The sequence below is a fragment of the Callithrix jacchus genome, chromosome 1, assembly GCF_049354715.1.
Source record: "Callithrix jacchus isolate 240 chromosome 1, calJac240_pri, whole genome shotgun sequence".
Lineage (NCBI taxonomy): Eukaryota > Metazoa > Chordata > Mammalia > Primates > Cebidae > Callithrix > Callithrix jacchus.
Window position 1 is genome coordinate 210,025,276 of NC_133502.1, and position 22,533 is coordinate 210,047,808.

The 22,533-nt window shown below is 57.6% G+C and overlaps 1 protein-coding gene across 4 annotated transcripts; it reads right to left on the minus strand.

The window, feature by feature from the left end:
- Positions 1 to 633: 633 nt before the first annotated feature.
- PDGFB (platelet derived growth factor subunit B) lies at positions 634 to 22,184 on the minus strand. 4 transcript variants are annotated; one of them, XM_035271997.3, is made up of 7 exons: positions 21,125 to 22,184; positions 12,602 to 12,698; positions 10,268 to 10,357; positions 8,472 to 8,677; positions 7,034 to 7,178; positions 2,605 to 2,755; positions 634 to 2,078 (listed from the first exon to the last, which is right to left on the minus strand). In XM_035271997.3, exons 1-6 carry the CDS (start codon positions 21,185 to 21,187, stop codon positions 2,631 to 2,633), a joined length of 726 nt encoding a protein of 241 aa, XP_035127888.3. In that variant the 5' UTR covers positions 21,188 to 22,184; the 3' UTR covers positions 634 to 2,078; positions 2,605 to 2,630. The 4 variants fall into 4 exon arrangements, with proteins under 4 accessions (XP_035127888.3, XP_008977678.4, XP_078197293.1 ...); XM_008979430.6 differs by having other exon boundaries at positions 634 to 2,228; XM_078341167.1 differs by lacking the exon at positions 21,125 to 22,184 and adding an exon at positions 20,478 to 20,534 and having other exon boundaries at positions 634 to 2,228.
- Between the last annotated feature and the right edge of the window lie 349 nt (positions 22,185 to 22,533).

The window sequence follows — 22,533 nt, forward strand, 5'->3', positions numbered from 1 at the left end:
TAGCCTCTTTTTTGTGGGCTGGTACCCAAGTCTTCATCAGAAAGAGAAATGGAAGAACACAGGAGCTTGGAAGCCATGCATCTCTCCTCATCCTCTCCGGCCGGAGTAGGTCTGGGACTCACCCAAGGCCACACAGCTGGCTAAGGGCTAAGCAGAGACTAGACCCCAGACCCTGCTTTCCGCTGTTTCCTTCCAAATCCCACCTCCCACTCTGGGACTTTTCCAGTGTTCCCTGAAGTGGGCACCCCCTCCCCACAACCAACCCACCCCACGATCCTGAGGATCCACTTCCTCTATGGAGACCCTTAGGCTGTGGAAACCCATCTCTCATCAACTGCCAGGGACAGGCACAGGTCCATGTGTCACGAGCTGTGCCCTAAGTGAATGGGGTAATCTATTAGGACCAAGACTGACAGAGTGACCTGTGTGTCTCTTCCTCCCACTAGACAGAGGCCTCCCGCAAGCTGCAGGCCTGCGTGTATGTGCATGCGTGTGTGAGCGTGTGTGTGCGCGCGATAGCGCCTGAGGCTCCCAGAGCGAGAGGAACACACGGCAAGCCATCGGCACATCCGGGCAAGGCAGAAAGGTTCATTGTCACGCCCGACGCCAACAGAGAGACCTCCAGGAGATTCATTTAGTTTGGTTTTGTGGTTATTTTTTTTTTACAACTTTAAATACGGAATATAAATAAATTTTACATTTAAAAAATAAAAGGAAAGCCCCCAAAAATATAATCACCAACTTTACAAACTGAAGGAAGCAGGTTTTGGAGGAGAGGAAGGGGGAAAGTGCAGTAGGTGGGAAGGGAGATGGGAGCTCGGACCCCATCCCTAGGGGGCCTTGGGGATCGTTTCCCTTTTCTCCCCCACTCCCAGCTGGTTTCCTGGGAGGAGCCACCAGAGGTGGAGCTTGGAAGGATCGAAGATGGGGAAGTGTGCAAGCAGGGAGGGGTGTGAGCAAGAGGGGCTGCACCCTCCCTTAGAGACCTTCTCCGGGTGTCCCACACCCACCTGGAAGGGCAGTTGCTGGAGCAGAGGACTCTGGGAAATGGAGGTCATATGGACAGTAGTGTTGCCTCCCTGCCCCCACCACAGTCTCCCTCCTATCTGACCACTCCAAGCCACAGGCTGCATCAGCGGCACAGCCAGTCCGCAAGGAGGCTTTGTGTGAATTAGGAAAAGGATCCTTTTCCTCTTTACCTACATCTGCCAGAGATTGTCATAATAAATATACAAATCAGCTTTATCTATGGTATGAACAGTGCTCCCTGCATACAATGTCCTTGTGCAGTCCACACCCTGCACAACCTTACATGGCAGTCTTGGCTGGGTTGGAAAATGATAGGCAGGTCCCCTGCTGCCCTGGCCTCTGGATCATCTGGGGCCTTAATAAAGGGTTCAAGAGCCCCTTGGTGGAGCAGACTGAAGGGCTAGGACAAGAGGAAGATGCAGGATGGAGGTAGAGAGATAAAAGGAACCAGAGCAGGAGGTGAATCAGAGTGAAGTGTGGGAAGCAGGGGGTGGCAGGAGGCAGGGGACACCCAGGTTACCATCTACAGTCACCTCAACAGCAAACTCCATCTCTAACCCCATCTGAGAGGGCACCCAGCCACCTGGCACACTGGCCACACCCACCCAGAGGAGTCCACGTCTTCAAAGTGAAAACAAAACGAAGCCACTGTTAACAGAGGTGCCAGGGAGACGAGGTGACTGGGATTTGGGCACAGCGGAAAGGGTTTTCTCCAGTCTGTGTGTCCATCTGTGGTCTTAGCCACGGAGTCCGAGGTAGCCTGGCCTGCCTGGAGGTGCCTCCCCTCAGAGCTGGCCAGGGGTCCAGGGACCAGGCAGGCTATGCTGAGAGGTTCTCGGGGCCACATGCAGGGCCCCTCGGGTCAGTCCACAGCGCTTGGGTGTGGCCCAGGCCAGGTGCAGAGGAAGGAGCCGGTTTTCCCCCATCAGCCTCTCTCACACTCCTATCCCAAGTTCTTGGAGTCAAGGGAAGAAGATGGTGGTGGAGTTCAGTCCTTTCTCTTCTTGAGCTGCTGAGCAAGATGCTGGAGGCCGCTGGGAGGAGACCCGCTGGTGGAAGGGTGGACGGAATACGTGGAGGGGTGGGGGAAGCACCATTGGCCGTCCGAATCAGGCATCGAGACAGACGGACGAGGGAAACAATATTATCACTCCAAGGACCCCATGGGGGCAATACAGCAAACACTATTTTAAATAACCCTGCAGGCCAAGCAGAGAGATGCGGGGGTCAGAGACAGCCTAGAGGGTCCACCTCATATTCATATGTCCCCCATGCCAGGGGCAGAGAGCTGGGGTCAACTAGTCACCCCTGATTTCCAGCCTGCTCAGGGCTGGGGGCTTTGAGGGGCTGGGAAGTAAGATTTAGACCTCCCATTCTCTTAGGGCATGTGGGGACACAGCTGGGCTGGGGTCTCCAAAGCCCACCACCCACCCGGCCCCAGCTGATAACTAGGCAGAGAGGGCCAAGGCTCAGAGGCTGGATTTTATATGGAAACATTCTTTCCCCTGACCCCATCCACAGGCCAGGGAGAAGGAAACACAGGGTTCTGGGCCTCAGCTCCCCGCCGGCCCTCACCTGCCCACACTCTCCTGCCAATGCCCCTAGGCTCCGAGGGTCTCCTTCAGTGCCGCCTTGTCATGCGTGTGCTTGAATTTCCGGTGCTTGCCCTTGGGGGGCCGGCGGACTCTCACCGTCCGGATGGTCACCCGAGTTTGGGGCGTTTTGGCTACACAAGAAAAAGAAAGACCTCATCAGCATGTGGACCACTGGGATGGTCTCTCCCCCGACCCAGGCCTACCACAGACCTCCCCTGGTCTTCCGGGCTTGGGAAAGGGACAGGAGGGGAATCTGGACCAGGGTCCAGGATCCCACCTCCACTGCCCACCAGCCCTGTATGGGCCTTGGGGACAATGACTGAACCTCTGAGCCTCGGCACTTCCATCCGTGGAATGGGGGCAATAAGACTGCCCGCCTCATAGAACTGGCGGGAGGAATCAATGACAGCATGCTGGCAAAGCTCTTTGCACACTGCCAGACACAGAGCCTGGTGGACTAAACATGGATTCAAGTCCTCGTCTTTTCCCACTGAGCAGTAGGGTTTATTCCCCTGCCCCTTGAATCTGGCCTGGAGCTGGATCTGTTTAACCGACAAGAGGCAGAAGTGGTGCCGTGCCAGTTCCAGGCAGAGGCCTTAAGAAGGTCTGGCAGCTCTCACCTTCATGCTCTGGGGGCCCTGGGCTGCCACATGTCGGGTCTGGCTACCCTGCTGGAGAGGCCACATGGGAGGCCATGTGGGGACTGGCTCTCCCCATAAAGCCAGAGGCCCTGGACTACAGGGAGAGTAAACAAGGCCCAGCTGTCCCAGTTGAGCCTCCAGGTGACCACAGCCCAGGCCCCCAGCTGACTGCAACCAGTACAGGGGCCCACAGAACCGCCCGGCTGAGCCCAGCCAACCCCCAGACCTGGGAGAGATAATAAAAAGCTCAGAGGAAGAAGCAGACTCACTTTTTTCTTATGTTCCTTAGCTTGACCTACTATGGAGGTTTCCTCCCAACCTCTCGGCCCCATCCAGTCACATGGTGAGAAGGCCACTGGGCTCTGGGCCAGAATCACACTCCCGCCATGGAGCTGGGCCTTCGGGTCAGTTGTGCCTGTCACCTGCCGCCTGCCCCGTGCCACTCTGAGAAGCGGTACCTTGGGATGGGCCACAACTCAGGGTGTGGATCTGACCCTCCTGGGCTCAGATCTGGGCTCTCCCACACACTTTGGAGCACGTCACTTAAATGTCCTGTGCCTCGATGTCCACTTATTCATTTATTTAGACAGAGTCTCACTCTGTTGCCCAGGCTGGAGTGCAGCGGCACAATTTTGGTTCACTGCAACCTCCATCTCCCAGGTTCAAGCGATTCTTCTGCCTCAGCCTCCTGAGTAGCTGGGAGGAACTACTATGCACTATGACGCCTGGCTAATTTTTCGATTTTTAGTAGAGATGAGGTTTTATCATGTTGGCCAGGCTGGTCTTGAACCCCTGACCTCAAGTGATCCACCCGCCTCAGCCTCCTAAAGTGCTGGGATTACAGAAGTAAGCCACCGCACCCCGCTGATTTCCACATCTTTAAAGTAGAGAAGACAGCAGTGCTGGCCTCCTAGCATTAAGAGACAATACACAGAAATGGCCAGAAACCCCCAGCTAGTGTTCACTGTGCACCTGGAGCTGCTCTACGCTCATTTCCTTTTCACAGCAGGTGCTGTTACCCACACCTAACAGGTGAGGAAACTGAAGCCGAAAGACTGGGATTTGAACTCAGGGATCTGCCGCTAGAGCGCACACTTCCAACCACTCAGCGCAACAACGATGCCTGTGAACCTCGGTCACGGGGAGCTCTTACGCTTCTTTCCCCCCTGGGGTCCCAGGTGGCCACCCTGGCAGGGACAGCTGAGCTCAAGGCCAGTTTCTTCCTGGGAGCCTTTTGAGCTCTCCCAACCTGCCGGGCTCTGACACCTGACCTCCCACCTTACAGATGCCAGCTCCCATGAGGCAGCTAGCCCATCTCTGCAAACGGGCAGAATTTCTAGCAGTTCAGGGACTTGGGTGGGCTTCAGCTCTCCTCAGATAAAGACACCAGGAGGGTCACTGAAGGTCACAGGGTGTTTCTGCCCCAGAGCTTGGGCCATCAGCAGGACACTGGGCTAGGCAAAGCCCAGGCAAGCACAAGGTCACCACACTGCTCTAGTGACAGTGTGCAGATCTGAGCCCAGGAGGTCTCACACCGACCACAGTATGACAGAGGCCATACCACCAATGAGCCTGGCCCATGGATAGGTGACAGAAACACTGTCATACTCAGCCATAATACTAGAACTAAAATGATGGGACTTTAGTGTCATCTACGTTTCACTGGTATAATGTGCCTCCCAAGAAACTGGTTTAGAAAATCACGTGAAACAAATACATAAAGTAACTCATTCTAAACATAGAGAAGGCCAGGTGTGGTGGCTCCATGCTTATAATTCCAGCACATTAGGAGGCTGAGGTGGGGGGATCACCTGAACCCAGCCGTTTGAGACCAGCCTGAGCAACGAATCGAGACCCCGTCTCTACGAAAATTTAAAATAGTAGCTGGGCATGGTGGTACTTGGGAGGCTGAGGAGGGAGGATTGCTTGAGCCCACAAAGGAGTTCAAGGCTGCAGTGAGCTGTGATCATGCCATTGCACTTCAGCCTGGGTGCAAAAAAGAAAGAGGTTGGGTGTGATGGCACACCCCTGTAATCCCAGCACTTTGGGAAGCCAAGGCAGGTGGATCACTTGATGTCAGGAGTTCAAGACCAGCCTGGCCAACATGGTGAAACCCCATCTCTACTAAAAATACAAAAATTAGCTGGGCATAGTGGCAAGTGCCCATAATTCCAGCTACTCAGGAGGTTGAGGCAGGAGAATCGCTTGAACCCAGGAGGTGGAGGTTGCAGTGAGCCGAGATCGTGCCACTGCACTCCAGCCTCGGTAACAGGGCGAGATGGTCTCAAAAGAAAATGCAAAAATATATAATTTTCCCTTAATAGAGAAATCATCCTCTATGTTAACTCAATAATTTACAACACATCAATTTGAAGCTGTCAAACGATCAGTCTTTCCATGGCATCTAGCAACTCAGCTCAGCTCTGGGAATAAGGCAGAGGCCAAGAAACAGCCTCGTCTTCAGGGGCGTGTTAATAAAAAATAAGAATGAAGAGATTGTCCTGTCTCTAATAATAGAAAGTTACTGAAAAAGAACTATCACGTATGTGATCTTTTAAATGCTCATCTAATCATATTAATCTTTTTTCTTTTTTTTTCCTGAGGCAAAGTCTTGCTCTGTCGCCCAGGCTGGAGTGCAGTGGCGTCATCACGGCTCACTGTAGCCTCGACATCCCAGCCTCAAGCGATCCTCCCACCCCAGCCTCCTAAGTAGCTGGGACTACAGGCGTGTGCCACCACGCCTGGCTGATTTTTGCCTTTCTTTTTGTAGAGATGGGGTTTCACTCCCACCCAATGCTGTCCATTCCACCTTGAACCCCCGACTGATCACCAGCTAGCTGTTCACCACAGGCCCTAGCTCAACCCGGAAATGCCTTTCTGGCTCTCCATCTCTGGGAGTTTTGAGCTCTCATCCCCAGGACAAGCTGCCCTGTATCTGAAGGCAATGTACAAGGAGCTTTCTCTCATCCAGGCCCAGGTTCCTTCCACTGTCCCATGCCCACATCTAACAAAGCAGGAGGCTGTGGTGGAAAGACTGGAAATGGGCTGCTCTGGGTGGGGTGGCCAGGACAGACTTCCAAGAGGAGGAGAATTCTGAGCCGAGACTCCAGTGAAGAGAAGGAGCTAGGCTTGTGGAGAGCTGGGAGAAGTGTGTTTCAGCCACAGCAGTGTGTGCTAAGGCCCTGGGGCAGAAACTCATTTGGCCACTGAAAGACGCCTACCCGGTGGGGGTGGCATAGGTGAAGGGCACTGCTTGGCAGAAACCAGAGGGCCAGCCAGGGGCTAATTCTCATGCAGGGCTCCCAAGCCAGGGAGGAATCTGGCTTGTTCTCAGCAAGATGGAAAGAAAGCCTCCAGTGAATTTCACTGGGGGCAGCCTCATCCCCTCTCCATTTTTTCTTTTTTTTTTTTTGAGACAATCAGTGCAATGGGGTGATCTTGGCTCATTGCAACCTCTGCCTCCCAGGTTCAAGTGATTTTTCTGCCTCAGCCTCCCTAGTAGCTGGGATTACAGGCACCCATCCTACACCCGGCTAATTTTTGTATTTTTAGTAGGGGCGGGGTTCCACCATGTTGATAAGGCTGGCCTCGAACTCCTGACCTCAGGTGATCCACCTGCCTTGGCCTCCCAAAGTGCTGAGATTACAGGCGTGAGCCACTGCGCCCGGCCCATCTCCATTTTTAAGACTGGCTTCTTCCCCCAGGGGAAGGGAAAGGGAGCTTCTGCAGGGGAAAGGAGCTGAGGACTGAGCCTGGAGAGGTGGTTACCTCGCTGCTCCTGGGAACTCCCCGGGCTTCGGGTCACAGGCCGTGCAGCCGCCACTGTCTCACACTTGCATGCCAGGTGGTCCTCCAGCGTCACCGTGGCCTTTTTAAAGATTGGCTTCTTCCGCACAATCTCGATCTTTCTCACCTGGAGGACAGAGCCACAAAATGCCTCCGTGAGGCTACACAGCCAGGAGCCCAGGGAGCCCGAGCGGCCCGCTCTTCCCAGCCTGGTGTCCCCTGTGTCGATCTTTCCTCGAAAGCCTGGAGAGCAGGCTGTGGGGCAAACGCTTTGGCCCAAACAATAGCAGGACCTTGCCCTCTGCCCTCCTTGTAGCTTTTCCATCAAAACAAGCCCTCCCGACCTGGGGCCCCCCTCGGTGCCCCCAGAGATGGAGAGCCAGAAAGGCATTTCCGGGTTGAGCTAGGGCCTGTGGTGTCCTCATTCCTGGAGCGCCAGCCAAGGTCAGCGCTGCGGCAGAGGCGGGAGATGGTTGTCTGGAAGGAAGTTGGGGGAGACTTCATCTCGGAGGGAGGTGGGAACGGGGAGGTCAGATGTCAGGTGTCCATCCATAGAGCTGGCAGCTTTGAGAGCAGGCGATACCACAAGAGTGGGTGGTGAGGTGGAGTGACATTCGTAGTCCTGGGCGCAGGGCCCAAGCCAGGGAGGGAAGGTGGGCAGGAAGACCATGGGCTGGTGGCAGGAGAAGGGGGTGCGGCCGAGCAGGCAGAACATCGAGCAGGGGCCGGGACTGAGCTAGAGGAGTGCCCACTGCCCAGCCTGTGGGCGAGGCTGGCCTGGCGCGTGCAGGAACCTTTCCACAAGAAGCAGAAATAGCTCTGGCTTCTCTGACCCTGCCTCATCCAGGCTGAGACCAGTGTGCTCCCTGTGACAGCCTCTACTCTAGAATTTTCCGAGACCAGTATATGTATCCCCCATCCCTACGAAGAGAGGCAGAGTCAACATTCCACTGTGGTCAGGGGACCTGCCCCAGCTCCATGGTGTCGGTCACCTGGTGGGCCTCTCTGCACCCTCCTTGTTAAAGACACAGCTTGTTGACACACGCTGGTGTGAAATATGCAGGGGCACCCACCCGAGCCTTTCTCAAGACAGCCCTGAATAGAAAGAGTTTTGGGGGAACCTGAGCAGCTGCCCAGAACATTCTGAGTGCCAGACAAATGTCTGCAAATATGTCTCTTCAAGGGCTTTTGGCTACTGTGGCCTGGGCCACCTCAGAGGACTCATGTCGGCCTCAGTCCACCAGCCCAGAAAAAGCTTCCCAAGAGTGGTTGTCTCTGAACAGAGCCCAGGAACAAATCAGGAATGTCCTTCGACACACCACTCCGCCCAGTCAAGGAAGCCTGGCCAGGTACCAGCCCCAGAAGGGCGGCCCTGACCCATCACCCGGGCCAGCCTCGGGAGGCTGCGGGGCCTTCGTACCTGGACTGGTCGCAGCTGCACCTGGGTGGGCCGGCATTGCACGTTGCGGTTGTTGCAACAGCCAGAGCAGCGCTGCACCTCCACGCAGGGAGGCCACACCAGGAAGTTGGCATTGGTGCGGTCAATGAGGCGCCGGGAGATCTCGAACACCTCAGTGCGCGTCTTGCACTCGGCGATCATGGCTGGCTCGGCAACGCTCAGGGAACCTGGGAGAAGAGGGAACCTGAGTCAGGAGCGTGCAGCTGCCCAGAGTCCTCCCCTGCCTGGCAGGAGAACTCAGCGGGTGCCCCAGGGACTGCTCTTTCTCACGTCTTCAACCCCAGGGTTCCAGTTTCAAGTTGTGGCTGTTATCAGCCATGGGACTTGGGCAGGTGGCTGAGCTGGGCTAAGCCTCCATTTCCACATCTACAAAATGGGACAATGACATCTATACCCAAGAAGCACTGTAGGTTTCAAGTGAGAAAATTCAGAGCGTGGGGCATGTTGTCAATGCTTGGAAAATGTCTGTTTCCCTCTGCTGGCACATAACTAGTTCATTATTCTCTTTTTTTTTTTTTTTTTTTTTGAAATGGAGTCTTGCTCTGTTGCTCAGGCTGGAGTGCAGTGGCACCATCTCAGCTCACCGCAACCTCCACCTCCTGGGTTCAAGCGATTCTCCTACCTCAGCCTCCAAAGTAGCTGGTATTATAGGCATGCTCCACCATGCCCAGCCAATTTTTGTATTTTTAATAGAGATGGGGTTTCACTGTGTTGGCCAGGCTGGTCTCGAACTCCTGACCTTGTGATCCACCCACCTCTGCCTGCCAAAGTGCTGGGATTACAAGTGTGAGCCACTGCGCCCGGCCTGATTATTCTTTATGATCTCACACATGTATGGGCCGTTATGCATGTACAGTATTAGCTGGAAACCACGCGTGCACTGCTGTCTTACAGTGCCGTGGATTCTTGCATCCCTGCTGTTTTCAAAGCCTCAGTTTCCTCCTCTCTGAAGTGGGATAATAACAGTGCCTCCCTCCCCTGTGGATCTGAGGTGTGAAGTGAGGTGAGCCTGGCCTACAGCAGGCACTGAGGCTACCGCTGCCATCCACGCACAGAGGGCGGGAGGCTCTGAGAGCTAAGTATCCCACCCACATGCACAGATTGGGGGTGGAACTTGGCCACCTGATTCATCCATAGGTTCCTCCAGCCACTAACTGCTGTGTTTTGGGGACTCCAGGTCAAAGAGGAGGAGGGGTTTGAGGGGGCACTTGCCTAACCTGGGAGGGTTTCTCTGGGACCTAGTGATCTACTGTCTCCTTTGGTCTCTGCAAGGGACCAGGAGGCAGTTCTGGGCTTTGCTCTAGTTCCACCAGCCCAGACCGCAGTCCTTAGCCGCAGAAGAGACCTGCCACCCGCCAGGGACCATGCTGGGTTCAAGCGAGGGGAGTGGGTTGGGATCCCAGCCCTACTGCTTTCTAGCGGTGTGACCTCACCTACTTCTTTCCCCTCTCTGGGCCCCAGTTTCCACTTCTGCGAAATGGGGTTAATACTATCTACCTCCAGGGTTGAAATAAGGAACAAATGAGCTTCGCAGCACTATATTTAGAAAACAGATAGTGTGGGGGCGAGGGGCCGTGATGACTCAGCACCGGCGTTTAGGGATGCTTTTGCTTTCTCAGAGCGCTCAGTCCTGAATGTGGGGGGAAAGTGAGTTGTAAGGGGACCCTTGGAACCCTCCGACGAGCTGCCACCCCCCATTCTCTTTCCCTGACCCCCCACCTAATTTGAGGGACCCTTGTTGGGAGCCTCAGTCTTACCCAGGCTCCTTCTCCCACGAGCCAAGCTCTCCAGCTCGCCTCCAGAATGTGAGCGGGTCATGTTCAGGTCCAGCTCAGCCCCATCTTCCTCTGCAGGAGAAGGCACAGTCAGACACAAGGCAGACCCACCGTGGGCAGGGGCTCCCTCCGCCGAGGTCTCTGGGCAGGCAGCAGGCTAGCCTCCCCACCTCCAGAAAACAGTCCCTCCTTCCACCCCCATAGATGCACGGGTCCTGGCCCTGAGCAGGGACCCTCGAAGCAGCCCCCAGGACAGCCACAGGCCAAGGGGGTGGTGGACCCTTACCCCATCCCTGGCTCTTTAGCCACATTTTTTGGCCAGAACCCATGTCAGTGGAGTTAAAAATAACCCTTCCCCTTTGCTACTGTAAGCGAACCCTCCTTGGCCTCCAGGGCGGGGCTAGGACCTGGGGCACTGAAGGCCGGTTTCCAGTGCCCCTCCACCCAGCGTTCCCATAGGAAGTGCTGAATGGAGAAATTCCCAGAAGCCCCAGGGGGACCAGCATGCCCTGAAACACAGCCCCTCTGGAGCCCTGGACAATGGCCACACTGGGCGGGAGTAAAGGAGGGAGGGAGGGGGAGGGACGAGGATGGGAGCTGAAGGCAGAGAAGACTGGTGGGAGCTGGGCCTTCTGGGGGTGGAGAGCTCCCGCCACACACCCTTCGAGGGCCTGGTCTCTCTAGCTCCTGGCCCCCCACCCTGTTTCTGCGTTTGTCTCCCTCCCCTTCTCTAGCCTGTTGCCCCATATCTGCCCCCAGCTGTCTATTGATTCCTCTGGTCGCAAATTTCAGCTCCCTTCTCTAGCCTGGGCACCATCTCAGTGCCAGCAGCACTCCTCGGAGACATGAGTCCTTTCTAGAGCCCATGGCCAGAGGCTGGCTGCTGGGAAGCGAGGGCTGAGGGAGGCCTGCCTCTGAGCTAGATGTTGAAGCCTGGACAGACCCTTCTGTCTCTCTCATGGGTGAAGAGCCACAAATGAATGAAGGGGCATTGGGAACATGCTCCTGCCACGTCCACACAGCACCCCGTGGCTCCAACTCTGGCCCCGACCCACTGGCCCCATCCAAGACAAAGGCTTCTGCCGCCTGTCCGTCCGGGCACTTCGTGCGGGGAATCTGATGACTGGTCTGCTTCCGTCCAGCCTGACAGCCCCTACGTCAGCAAGCCTATCTGTCCCTCTGGCTCCCTTCCTTTCTCCTGGCCATCTCTGGAATGTCCCTGTTGGGGAGGAGATGGGGAAAAGATGGGCTTTGTGGAAATGTTAAGTTGATTAGGAAAAAATAGCCACATGGTTGCCTTGAAACAGGCTTGCTATTGAAAGCCTCATCTCCAAGATCCCGACCCTCACCAGGGGTGTGGAGGGGCCGTTGGAGGGTGGGGCATAAAGGCTTGGAAAGAAATGGTAGAAAAGCTAAATTTGGAAGTTGCCCCATTGTGTGTAGCCAGGGGCAGCCAGTCGGGCATAGGGTGGGGGTTGTGGGAGACATCGGGTGGGGGCCCTGGTGAACAATAGGTGGGCCCAGCTGGGGCCCCCTCCTGCCTGCCTCACCGGCCCCCAGCACAGGCGAGATTGAAAGGGCCCGGGAATGCTTTTGAGAGGGAGCCAGGGGCCCAACGGGGAGAGGAAACAAAGGCAGGAAATGCTGTTCCCCCGTAGATAGCGTCTGGGCAAGGATTACAAAGTGACAAAGAGACAGAACCCCAGAGGGAAGGGGACCTGGGGGTGCAGGGGGGCCGCTGACCAGGGCTCCAGGGAACAGGCCAGAGGTTAGAATAGAATGGAATTTGCTCTGAAGACAGCGTTTATAAATACATTGTCAATCCAGCCCGCCAGCCCCGCCACGTGTGTGCCACCGAGCACGTGCCCATTCGCTGAGTGAGCTCTGGGGCACGGGCAGGGCTGCCTGCTGGTCGGGACCAGGTGTCCCCAGGAGGCCTCACAGACCGGGCCCCCGGCCAGGGGGGCGGGGAGATGGCTCCTCCAGTGCCACCCTCCCTGGCCGGGCCCACAGGGAGGCTCCCTGGAGCCATACCCAGCAGATGCCCTGGGCTACTTCTCCCCACCCACCCACCCTCCTCCCGGCACCCCACCCTCAGCACCGAGCCGGGGCTACACGTGGGTGCTTCTCCTGCCACACCCCAAGCCCCAGGTACCAACCCGTCTGCTGACTTGGCCCTGCCCTGGATGGGTGTGGCCAGGCTCTCTCTGGGCTGCCTCTCGTTCCCCAGACTTCGAGGAGGAGGGATGCCTCCTGTCCTGCCCCTCCCAGCTCCCTTAAAGTCTCCCTGAAGAGTGGGTCAAGGATTCCATTTACCTCCGGAGTCTCCCTGCAGCAGGCGCTGGAGGTCGTCAAAGGATCGGATGGAGCGGCCACTCAGCATCTCATAGAGCTCCTCAGGAATGGGGTCCCCCTGCCGGGCAGACGCCAGAGACAGAGTGAGCTGGGAGTGGGGGCTTTCTGGAGTGGTCATCTCCCCCACCACACACTGTCTGCTGCAGAAAGCTCTGAGGTCACAGGGAGATAATGGACAGGCAGGATCCAGGCACACAAAGGCCAGGCACACAAAGACCTGGGGGCCTTGGACCTGCTGAAGCCTCTGAGACCCAGCTCAGATCCTGCACTTTCAACCCCCAGCAGGAACCCCAGCTTGCTTTGGGTCGCACTTGTCTACATCTGTCTCCCCCACCAAACTATACCTACTGGGAAGGCACCAAAATCTGATTTCTCTCTGAGTCTCACTTCACACCTGATGGCGAAGACAACCAGTGTTTCCAAAGGCCAATCTCACCCCCATTTTACAGAAGGGAAAACGAAGACTTAAAGAGAGGCTCAATTACTGGCAGATGCTGCATTCAACCCCATGTCTTTGTGACAACAGAGCCTGTACTCCCAGGCTCCTGGGTACAAGAGGTGCTTAATAAATGCACGCAGAGTGCGATGACCTCAGGAGGCCCCAGTTCCTAGTGGTAACTGTGAGGTCTCTCACTCTAAGGAGGGGAAAAGGGAATCCTCAGACACAGCCGGGAAACCTGAAAGTGTACCCATGCCCTGTGCCCAACCAAACCCTATTTTTAGAGCCTTTGGCCGTTTGCCAGACACACTCGAAACTTGATAAGCACTTTAACACGCATCATTCGGAGCCGGGCTTCCTCCAGGGAAACCACAGGTCCCACAATGACACGAGAGCAGCGCGTAGGAAGGTCACAGCCACGTCCCCCACCATCCCGCAAGACCTAAGGGGCTGGTGACAGAGATCCCAGGAAAGAGGCGAGGGCAGGTAGGAGACTGAGAAGCACAATCCAGACCACTAGCCGTGGAGAAGCAAAGAAAATTTCTAAGATGTCATTGCACACTCGAAGGCTCGGACCGGACTTACATGTGACTTACATGTGTGCAGACACACACACGTGACTTACACATGTACAAACACACACGTGACTTGCATGTGTTCAAACACACATGAGACTTACACGTGTACAAACACACGCATGACTTACACACATACAAACACACATGTGACTTGCATGTGTACAAACACACATGAGACTTACACGTGTACAAGCACACACATGACTTACACACATACAAACACACATGTGACTTGCATGTGTACAAACACACATGTGACTTGCGTGCATACAAACACACGTGACTTGCACACACGTGCACGTGTGACTTACACATGTACAAACACACATGTCACTTACATGCATGCAAACACGTGACTTGATGCATGCAAGCAATACACATGTGACACACATGCAAGCAACACACGATTTACACACGTGCAACACACTTGTGACTTGCACACGTACAAACACACATTACTTACACGTGTGCAAACAACACACATGTGACACATGCAAACAATACACATGTGCAAGCAACACACATGTGACTTACACACTTGCAAACACACACCCATGTAGGCACAAGCACTCAGGCTGCACAGTTTGGACAGAAAGTGCTGGAGAGAGCCTCGATAGGCTTGGCATACTACTGTAGAACCTCGGGTTAAATCATTTTGCCTCAGTTTCCCTGGATTAAGAAGGGAGGACTTCTCGTCCTTTTTGATTCACTCCACACTCCCCGAGCCGAAAGTCAGAGGGGCTCAGAGGGGCTGCGGCAGTCACCTTCACAAAAGGGTCTGCTGCCTTCTCACTGCCTGATGGCGGAGGGGGAGCAAGGTACGAAGGAGAAGAGGATGTCTCAGCCCTGTAGCCAGCCTCAAGGGGCTCTCCCCAAAAGCTCTGTTTCCTCCAGCTTATCATGAAGTCTAGGAACACCTCCAGGGATTCAGCCATGACCAACTCTGGCCACTCACACGGACCCAGGAGCTAGAAGACTCAGGGTGGAAGGTGGGGTGACCACTTTTAAAGCTACATCACTCCCTGAAACCCCTGAGTCTCCAAGTCTTTGTTTGAACATGGAGCTTACAACCCTGCCCAATGTCTAAGAGCTCCTGAGCGACTCGAGGGAAAAAAGGTCACAGGGCTTGGCTGAGAAGTAGGGTCATTCCTTTAGTATCCGGCTAGCCAGGGGCTGCACGTGCGAGACAGAGGAGGCTATGGGCCCTGCTGCCCCTCACTTTTGTCCCCATCTCCCACTTGCCTGCCTCCTCCCACCCTCAAGCAAGTTCAAGTTCATTCCTTCCACCTTAGAAGAGAGACCACGCCTTTGGTGTTCTCCAAATGTTGATCAAGTATCCAACCCACAGAACGGAGGGCTTGGTCTCCAGTGCACACCAGCGAAAGCCGCTTCCCCTGAGAGTTCTGTCAAACCCAGAACTGGCAGGCCAGAGGGCCGGATCCCACGCCTTCAGACCAACTGCCATGTGACCTCGGCTGGTCACTGCCCCGATGCTCCTGCCTCTCATCTGTGAATCGAGGGCCTTGAAAAAACATTCGATTCAATTCTAATTCTGCCAGGAGGTGTTAGAAGGAGCAGAGAAAATGCCAAAGCCGGGTGCCCAGCCAGGCCTCCCTGGATCACTGGCAGGAGGAGAACAACAAGTGTTTGTGGAGCATAAGATTCAATGAACCCCCCAGGGGAGGGGCCCAAAGGCCTAGCAGCAAATGGCACATACTGCTTGTGCCAAGATCTCCTGCCCACTGGAGAAACAGCTGCCAGCCATGGCAGAGGAGCAGACCCCCAGAACAGGCCAAGTGGACACCCCGGACCCAGGCCCCTAACACAAAGATGACATTTTTACAGAAACAAACTCAGACCCTCCAAGGCTGACTGCGACAGAGCCCAGGATAGGGTCTGAGGAGGTGGGAGAGGCACACAGTCGGTATTCAATAAATACTGGTCAAATGCATGAAGGAGTCTATCCTTCTCCAGGTTCTGTTCAGGATGATTCTTCCACCTCCTCCACCAGGAGGGCCACCTGGGATATTCTTCCTCAATCTCTAGGCAAATGAGCTGCTAGAGTCCCTTTAATCTGAGCAGGGAGGCCATCCCTGCAGAGGCTTCTGGTAATTTGGCCACTAGATGCCCAGAACTGGATTTGATAATAATACCACAACTAACATTTCTTAAGTGCCAGCTACAAGCCACACACTGAGAAAAACACCATATAAACTACCAATCCTAAGAGGCTGGCAGTATTTGTATCCCCATCCTCCAGATGAGAACACTGAGGCTTAGAAAAATATTATACAAACAGCTACAGGTCCAGACAGTCAGGAAGTGGCAGAGTCGGGTCATTCCCAGGCTCCAGAACGCCCACCTCTTCCAGCCCACAATGGGGCGCCTCAGCCTCCCTCTCTGGAGATCCGAGGCCACTGGCCCTCAGCATCACACAAGGTGCGTGTTGGCTTTTCACCCTGAAGCATGTCTCACATCAAAGGTTCTCAACCGGGGCCAACTGGGCCCTCAGGGAACAGTGACAATGTTGGTGGCCACAGCTTGGGCATGCCCTGCATGTAAGTGGGTGGAGGCCGGGATGCCACTCACCACCCTGTGGGGCACGGGATGGCCTTCCTGAACGTTAGTAGTGCAGAGGCTGAGAAATCCTATAGCAGACAAAAGAGCAAGGGCTCCAAATGCCAGCACAACATGGATTCTTGGAATCTTGTCACCATCTACAACCTCGCTTTCTTCATCTTTTAAATGGGGCTAACAGTACCTCGCCCGAGGTTACTGGGAGGCATAATTGCACAGAGCCGAGACACCAGCAGATAATGGGTGTTTAATAAGTTGTCACTGCCATCATCATTAATTCTTTCCGGATGGCTCCTTTGTGGGCAGCAGCGAGTGGCACACAGGACATCTTTTGAGGATGACAGGGAGTGGGTGGAGAGCTGCTCGCCCATGGAAGGGTGTGTGACTTTGTGTTATCCCCTGTGCTGGGCTCCAGGAAATGGTACCCTACCTCCACACTGGCAGAGCCTGGGGCCTCGTGGGCTGGCAGGGCCCTTCCGGGGCTAAGGCTGGGTGAGGGTGGGGGGGACACTCAGCCTGTGCTCAGCTCCAGGATCCTCTGTGGATGATGAGCACGAGCACCTGTTGGGAGTCGGAGGCTCCTCTTGGTATGGGAAGGTGAGCTGCCAGGAGCCTGGTTTTCCTGGGCACAGATTCCCCAGGTCTCCAGGTGGGCAGCTCCTTTCAAAGATGAGAAAGGAGGCCTGGCACCCTGAAGAAGCTGTCCCAGATCTCAGGCCCAGGGTTTCTGGCAGGGCAAGGGCGTGGCAAGGCAGCAGCTGGGGCAAAGCCAGCCATGGGAGCCAAGGCAAACAGCCTCCTCTGACCCCGCCCCAGCACCAGCTGCAGCAGATAGGAAGGGCACGAGCAAGCGTGAGGCCAGGTGAGTGATCTGCTCCCAACCAGGCTGGCAGATCAAAGGGGCTGGAACCCCACCCTCCACCTAGGCCCAGCACACACACACTGATACACACTCCCCAGCCCGCCTGCTGTTCCCACCGAGGGAGACACAGGCCAAAGCAACCAGGGGCGTTGTCTGGCAGAGGAAGAAGCTGATGAGGCCTCCCAGAGCCTGCCTGCTTGAGAGTTGCAGGCCTTATTTAGATCAGATGCCAAAGCCAACCAACTCCTTCAAAGAAGCCCTCTCGGGGGAAACCACATAAGCCATTAGAACCAGTGTTTCCAAACTGTATTGCCCTTCCTTATTGCTCCTGGGACCCTCGTGCTCAGCCTCCACTCCTTCACATGGGCCCAGCACCCTGGCCTCCCCACCTCTTGCAGGAGCAGAGGGAAATTAAAGCAGGAAGAGAGGAACCAGTCCAGCCATTTATAATACTGGCAGCCACAGCAGTCACTGCCTATGCCCATCCCAGCTCGAGGCCAGGGGATTCTACCGTAGTTTGGAAACTCTGAGCTAATCCAGTCTTCTCTCTCTCTTTTTTTTTTTTTAGGTGGCAGAAACTTAGCCCCAGCTAAAGATACACAGAACCTTTGCAGTCTGATTTTCTTTCTGTTTCTTCTCTGTCCTGTCTAATCCTGGCAGCCCAAGTCCCAAGACAGAGAAGAGAAAGACATGCTTCTCTCTAAAGATGGGGGACCTTGAAAGACTGATGCCCACCAGAGGGCCGAGAAGCGGGGGCTGCCCTTGGAGCAGAGGAGTCACTCGGGCCTTGGAGCACCTAGGAGGCCTGGGCCTGTCCTCCCCCGCAACCCAGCACTCACTGTTCTTTGCACAAATAGTTGCTGATTGTCCACAGTGCTCTGGGCACTGTTCTAACAGTGGGGACCAGGAGGAAAGCTCTCCAATGGGGTTGACATTCCAGTGGGGAAAGCAGGTAATAAGCAATGAAATAAAGCAGAACATGGGAAGAGTTGCCACAGAAGAGGCTCCTCAATGCTGGGAGGGGAAGACAAGATTGGAGAGGTACTTATGAGGCCATTGTAAACATCTCAGCGTTCCTGCTCAATCAGTCTGTCTCTCTGTCACACACACACACACACACACACACACACACTTCCTGGCTCTTGCACCAGACCCTCCAAATTCTGTTTGACCTGCTCTTGCACACCTCCAGGGCTCTGGGATTCCAGCAGTCGGTCTCCTGCACCCTAGGGCCATTAGCAAACCCAGAGGAAGCTGGGTGGCGAAGCGCTGTGGAGCCCTTCACTCTTTTCCAGAGAAGGGTGCTGAGGCCAGACGTGTCATGACAGCGGGACTCGCCCTCCTGGAAACCAGCTCAGCGGGTGGCGATGGCACCTCACAGGCCTCAGCAGACCCTCCGCCCAGCCCTGCCTCAGGGCTGCCTGCCCTCCGCTGAAAGCTTGGTCCAAGCATGACCAGGAGGTGGCCAAGGCCTCCTCCACCAGCAGGCCTGCCTCGACTCTCCCAGCACTGGCCATCACAGCTCCTTCCCAGACTGGCCCCCAAATGCTGTGATCCCCATGCAGGTCTCCTCCCCTAGGGCTAGCCTGCGGCTTACTCGGGCTTAGCAGCAAAGTGCTTCATAAACCGCAAAGCACCACATACACAGTGCCTGTGGCCATGTGTTCAAGAATGCTGTGACAAAAGTGAGGAGAAAGGCAGTTTCTGTGCGGCAGCCTCCACCCCAGATACACGAGCCTGCAGAGCTGTGGGAAAGGAGGAGGAGGTGCTGGACAGAGCTGGAAATGGTAAGGGGAGGCTGGGGAAACATCCAGCTGTCAGCAGCAGCCTCCCAGGGGCACGCTGGGATCAGCCAAGAGAATGAAGCAGACAGGGGTGGGAGCCTTCTCCGCAGCTGCCCAGGCCAGGTCCCTCCAGCCTTGCACGTTGAAATGGCTTATGCGAGGCGGGAATCGGTCTGGACACCTCAGTGCCCCTCAGAGTCACATCACCACCATTTTCCGCCACGAGGAGGTGGTTGAAAAAAAAGCAGTTGTACATGGGTAAGGTTTGAGGGGCTGACCTGACAAGGCAAAAAACAGTGGGTGCCGTGGAGCTGGGGCCTCATGGGAGGTTCTTCCTCCCTCACAGGACGCCAGGAAGGAAATGGAGCTACTACAGAGGTGGTGAGGTGCCGGTGCCCACGGGGGACCCACCTGTTGCTCGGGGGCGAGCACCAGGCGCTGGGTGCACGGGGGTCCATGCGTGCCTGTGTACGTGCGTGGGTGTACGCGCACGTGTGTTTAGACAGCGCGTGCAGGGGCCGTGCGTGCGTTTGTGTGCGGTGCGCGCGCGTGTGTCCCGCGTGTGCACGGGCGTGGCGGCGGCGGGCGCGCGACCTGGCCGCGGTAGTGCGTGCCCGTCGCTCTGCGCGCCCGCCCGCCGGAGCGCAGCATCGCCTCCGGCCAGGAGTGTGCATGCGTGGGGTGAGTGAGCGAGTCGGGGGCCCGGGCGGGGTGGGCTGCGGAGAGCAGCCGCGGGGCGCCGCCGTTCCCAGGACGCCCTGGCACCGGGCCCAGCCCCCAGGTCCCACGGCGAGGCGAGGCGGCAGCTGGGGCCGGCCGGCCACCCCCTCCCCAACAGCTGGCCGCGGCCCGGGGGGCTGCGGGAGAGGAGGGGAGGGGGTGTCGGGAGGGGCCTACAGGCGGCCAGGCCGAGACCCGCGTCCTCCCTCCCGGGTGCCGGCCGCTGAGGACCGCCGCGGAAGGGCGGGGCCCCCGGGCGGGCAGCCTGCGGCCCTCGAGGAGCCCCGAGAACAAAAGGAGACGGCGACGGCTCCTCCGTGGTCAAAACAACCTGCGCTGGCGGCGGCCCAACGGCGGGCCGCGGACTCCGAGCCCTCTGCTTTAACCCCTTCGCCGCCGCTGCCTCCTTCCTGCTCCTGGCAGGAGGCTGCAGGGGCCGACCCCCCGGGAGCCGGAGAGGTGCGGGCGAGGTGGGGACTCCTGGCCGCGGCCGGGCGGGGGTGGGACGGGACCCAGGCACGCCGCGCTCCCGGCTGCCCTCTCCTCCCCTTCACTGCGCGCGTCCTCCCGCCCCGCCCCCTTTCCCACCTGGATTCCGGGGAGACTTGCCAACTCACCGCTACGTGAGGCTGGGAGGGGTGGGGACGGCTCCGACCCCAGCGCTCCCGCAGATGTTTTTATACCCTATCTCCTGTGCAGCTAGGCTTTTGCAGGCGGCGCGCTCCGCACCCTGCATGCGGGGGAGAGAGGTGCTTCCTCTCGCAGGGCGCGGGCACAGGTACGGCGAGGCCTCAGGCACACAGCGCCCCGGGGGCTGGATTCCTTCAGAGCCCCTTATTCCTTCAGCTCTTCCCCTACCCGAGTGCCCGAAACCTACCTGCGCCTCTGTCCCTCCGTCTCGCCCTCTAGCTCTCTCTCTCCCGGTTACCCACCCCCCAGTCCCCGCGCTCGAGACACAAGCTGCTTCTAGACAGTGCTTTGGGGCCGGGCATGCCCTGCGCGTGCCGGAGGGCGCCCACCCGGACCCCCACCGGGAGCCAGGGTGGGACCTGAACCCCGCCAGAGATCGGCGTGGATGGCACTTGTGCGCAAGCTTGCACCTCCTGGGCAAGCCGGTGGCAGGACAGAGCCTAAGCCGAGGCTGGCGCCGAAGTGGGTTCGGGAGGACGCGCTGTCTTCTGCACCCGGGGCGCCACCCCACCCCCTCTTCCCCGGCCGGGAACGGGCTTGTTCTCGGGTTCCCGAGGGGTGGGGGGCAGGGCCACACACACCCTCCCCCGACGCGGAATGGCTTAGGGAGCCAGGTTCGCCCGCCGGTTGGAAAGAAAACCACCGCTGTTGCCTTCCCTTAGAGCCTGTCACCCGCGGACCTCGCTCCCAGCCCGAGGAGGTCACCCAGAGCCCGGCGTCAGGCTCGCGGGCTGCAAGGGTCCAAAGTTCACTGCAGGGAGAGGAGGGGGCGGTGAGAAGGTGGGGGCGAAGGTAATGAATGAAGAACTAGCCCCAGCCGCCGTGGCAACTCACCTCGGCGCTGACCAGACGCAGGTAGCAGCAGAGAGACAGGAAGAGCGCCCAGCAGCGATTCATGCCGACTCCGGGCCCGGCCCCGCGGGGCCCCGGACGCGTAAACCGAGCGCGCCGCCCCCGCGGCCAGGGTGGGGGGCTGGGGAGGGGGGTGGGCTCGGCTCGGGTCCGCGGCGATCAGGCGCTCAGGCCGCTGCAGCCGCGGCTCACCCGCATGGCCCCCGGGCGCCGCTGCCCCCGGCCCCGGCTCCGTTGCTGGAGGGCAGGGGAGGACCTGGGCACAGGACCTGGGTCCGAGGCCGCTACCTGGGCGGATCCCGAGCCCGAGTGAGCATCCACGGCCGGGGGGCTGCGTCGCGAACCAGCCGAGGCGTCTAGCCGTGTGGGGGCGCCCAGGGGACTCCAACCTCCAAGAGGAAAAGGAACACGGCAGTCGATGGTTCGTCTTCACTCGCAGGCTAAAGGCGTTTTCCTCTGCCCGCCGGCTTAGCTTTTTTGCAACATTTTCTGGAAAGGCCCCAAAAATAGGAAAGCGCAGGGCTGGGCACCTCAAGGCCCAAGTCTCCCCAAAAAAACTTTTTCCAAAGTTGGCTTTGCAAGGGCGGCTCGAGCACCCGGGCAGGGAGAGGTGCAAACTCCCGCCCGGGCCGGGTGGGGGGGCGGGAGCGTGTGCGCCCTGGCGCGGGGCCCGGGCGGCGGGCACGGCTGCTCCGCGCGCGCGGCGTGCCCGCTCTGCGCTCGGCCGGGTTCGGCCGACAGGTGGACGCGGCGCGAGTCCGTCGGTCCGTCTGCCTGCCTGCTCGCTCGCCGCTCTGGGCGTCCTCTGCGGGCTGCGGGCTGCGGCTGCTCCGGTTTTCTCTTTGCAAGGAGGCTGGAGGGTGGGCTTTTTTTTTTTTCTTTTTGCGCGTGTATGTATGTGTGTGCGCGCAAAATATCTCTATCTCGGGAATCAAAAATGGGCGCTGGCGGCCAGAGGGGAGCCCTAGGGAGGCAGCGGGGGAGGCTGCGGGCGCGCTGGGAGGCAGGCGGGCCGCTCCCGGCTGCAGGAGGAGAAGTTGCCACCCTTTCAGCTGTTCCGGCCTTTATAAAGAGAAGGAGAGTGCGAGAGGTGGGTGGAGACAGCCTTTCCTCTTCTGGCCCGGAGTCAGAGCCAGGAGAGGGGGGCGGGAGCTGGGGGAGGGCTTGAGGCCAGGGCGGGGCGCTTAGGGGGTCTCTGAGAGCCGAGCAGCCCCTTCGTCCATGAATCTGGCCCCAGGGAAAGAAGAACTAGGGGCGACCCACCGTCCCGCCCCTCAGCACAGTGACCATGGATAGGTTAGGAGCCCACGTGGTCCAGGGGGATGTCTCCAGAGCCAAGGCCAGGAGTCCAAGCTCCCCTCCAGGACCAGACGTTTCCACCCTGGCACAGG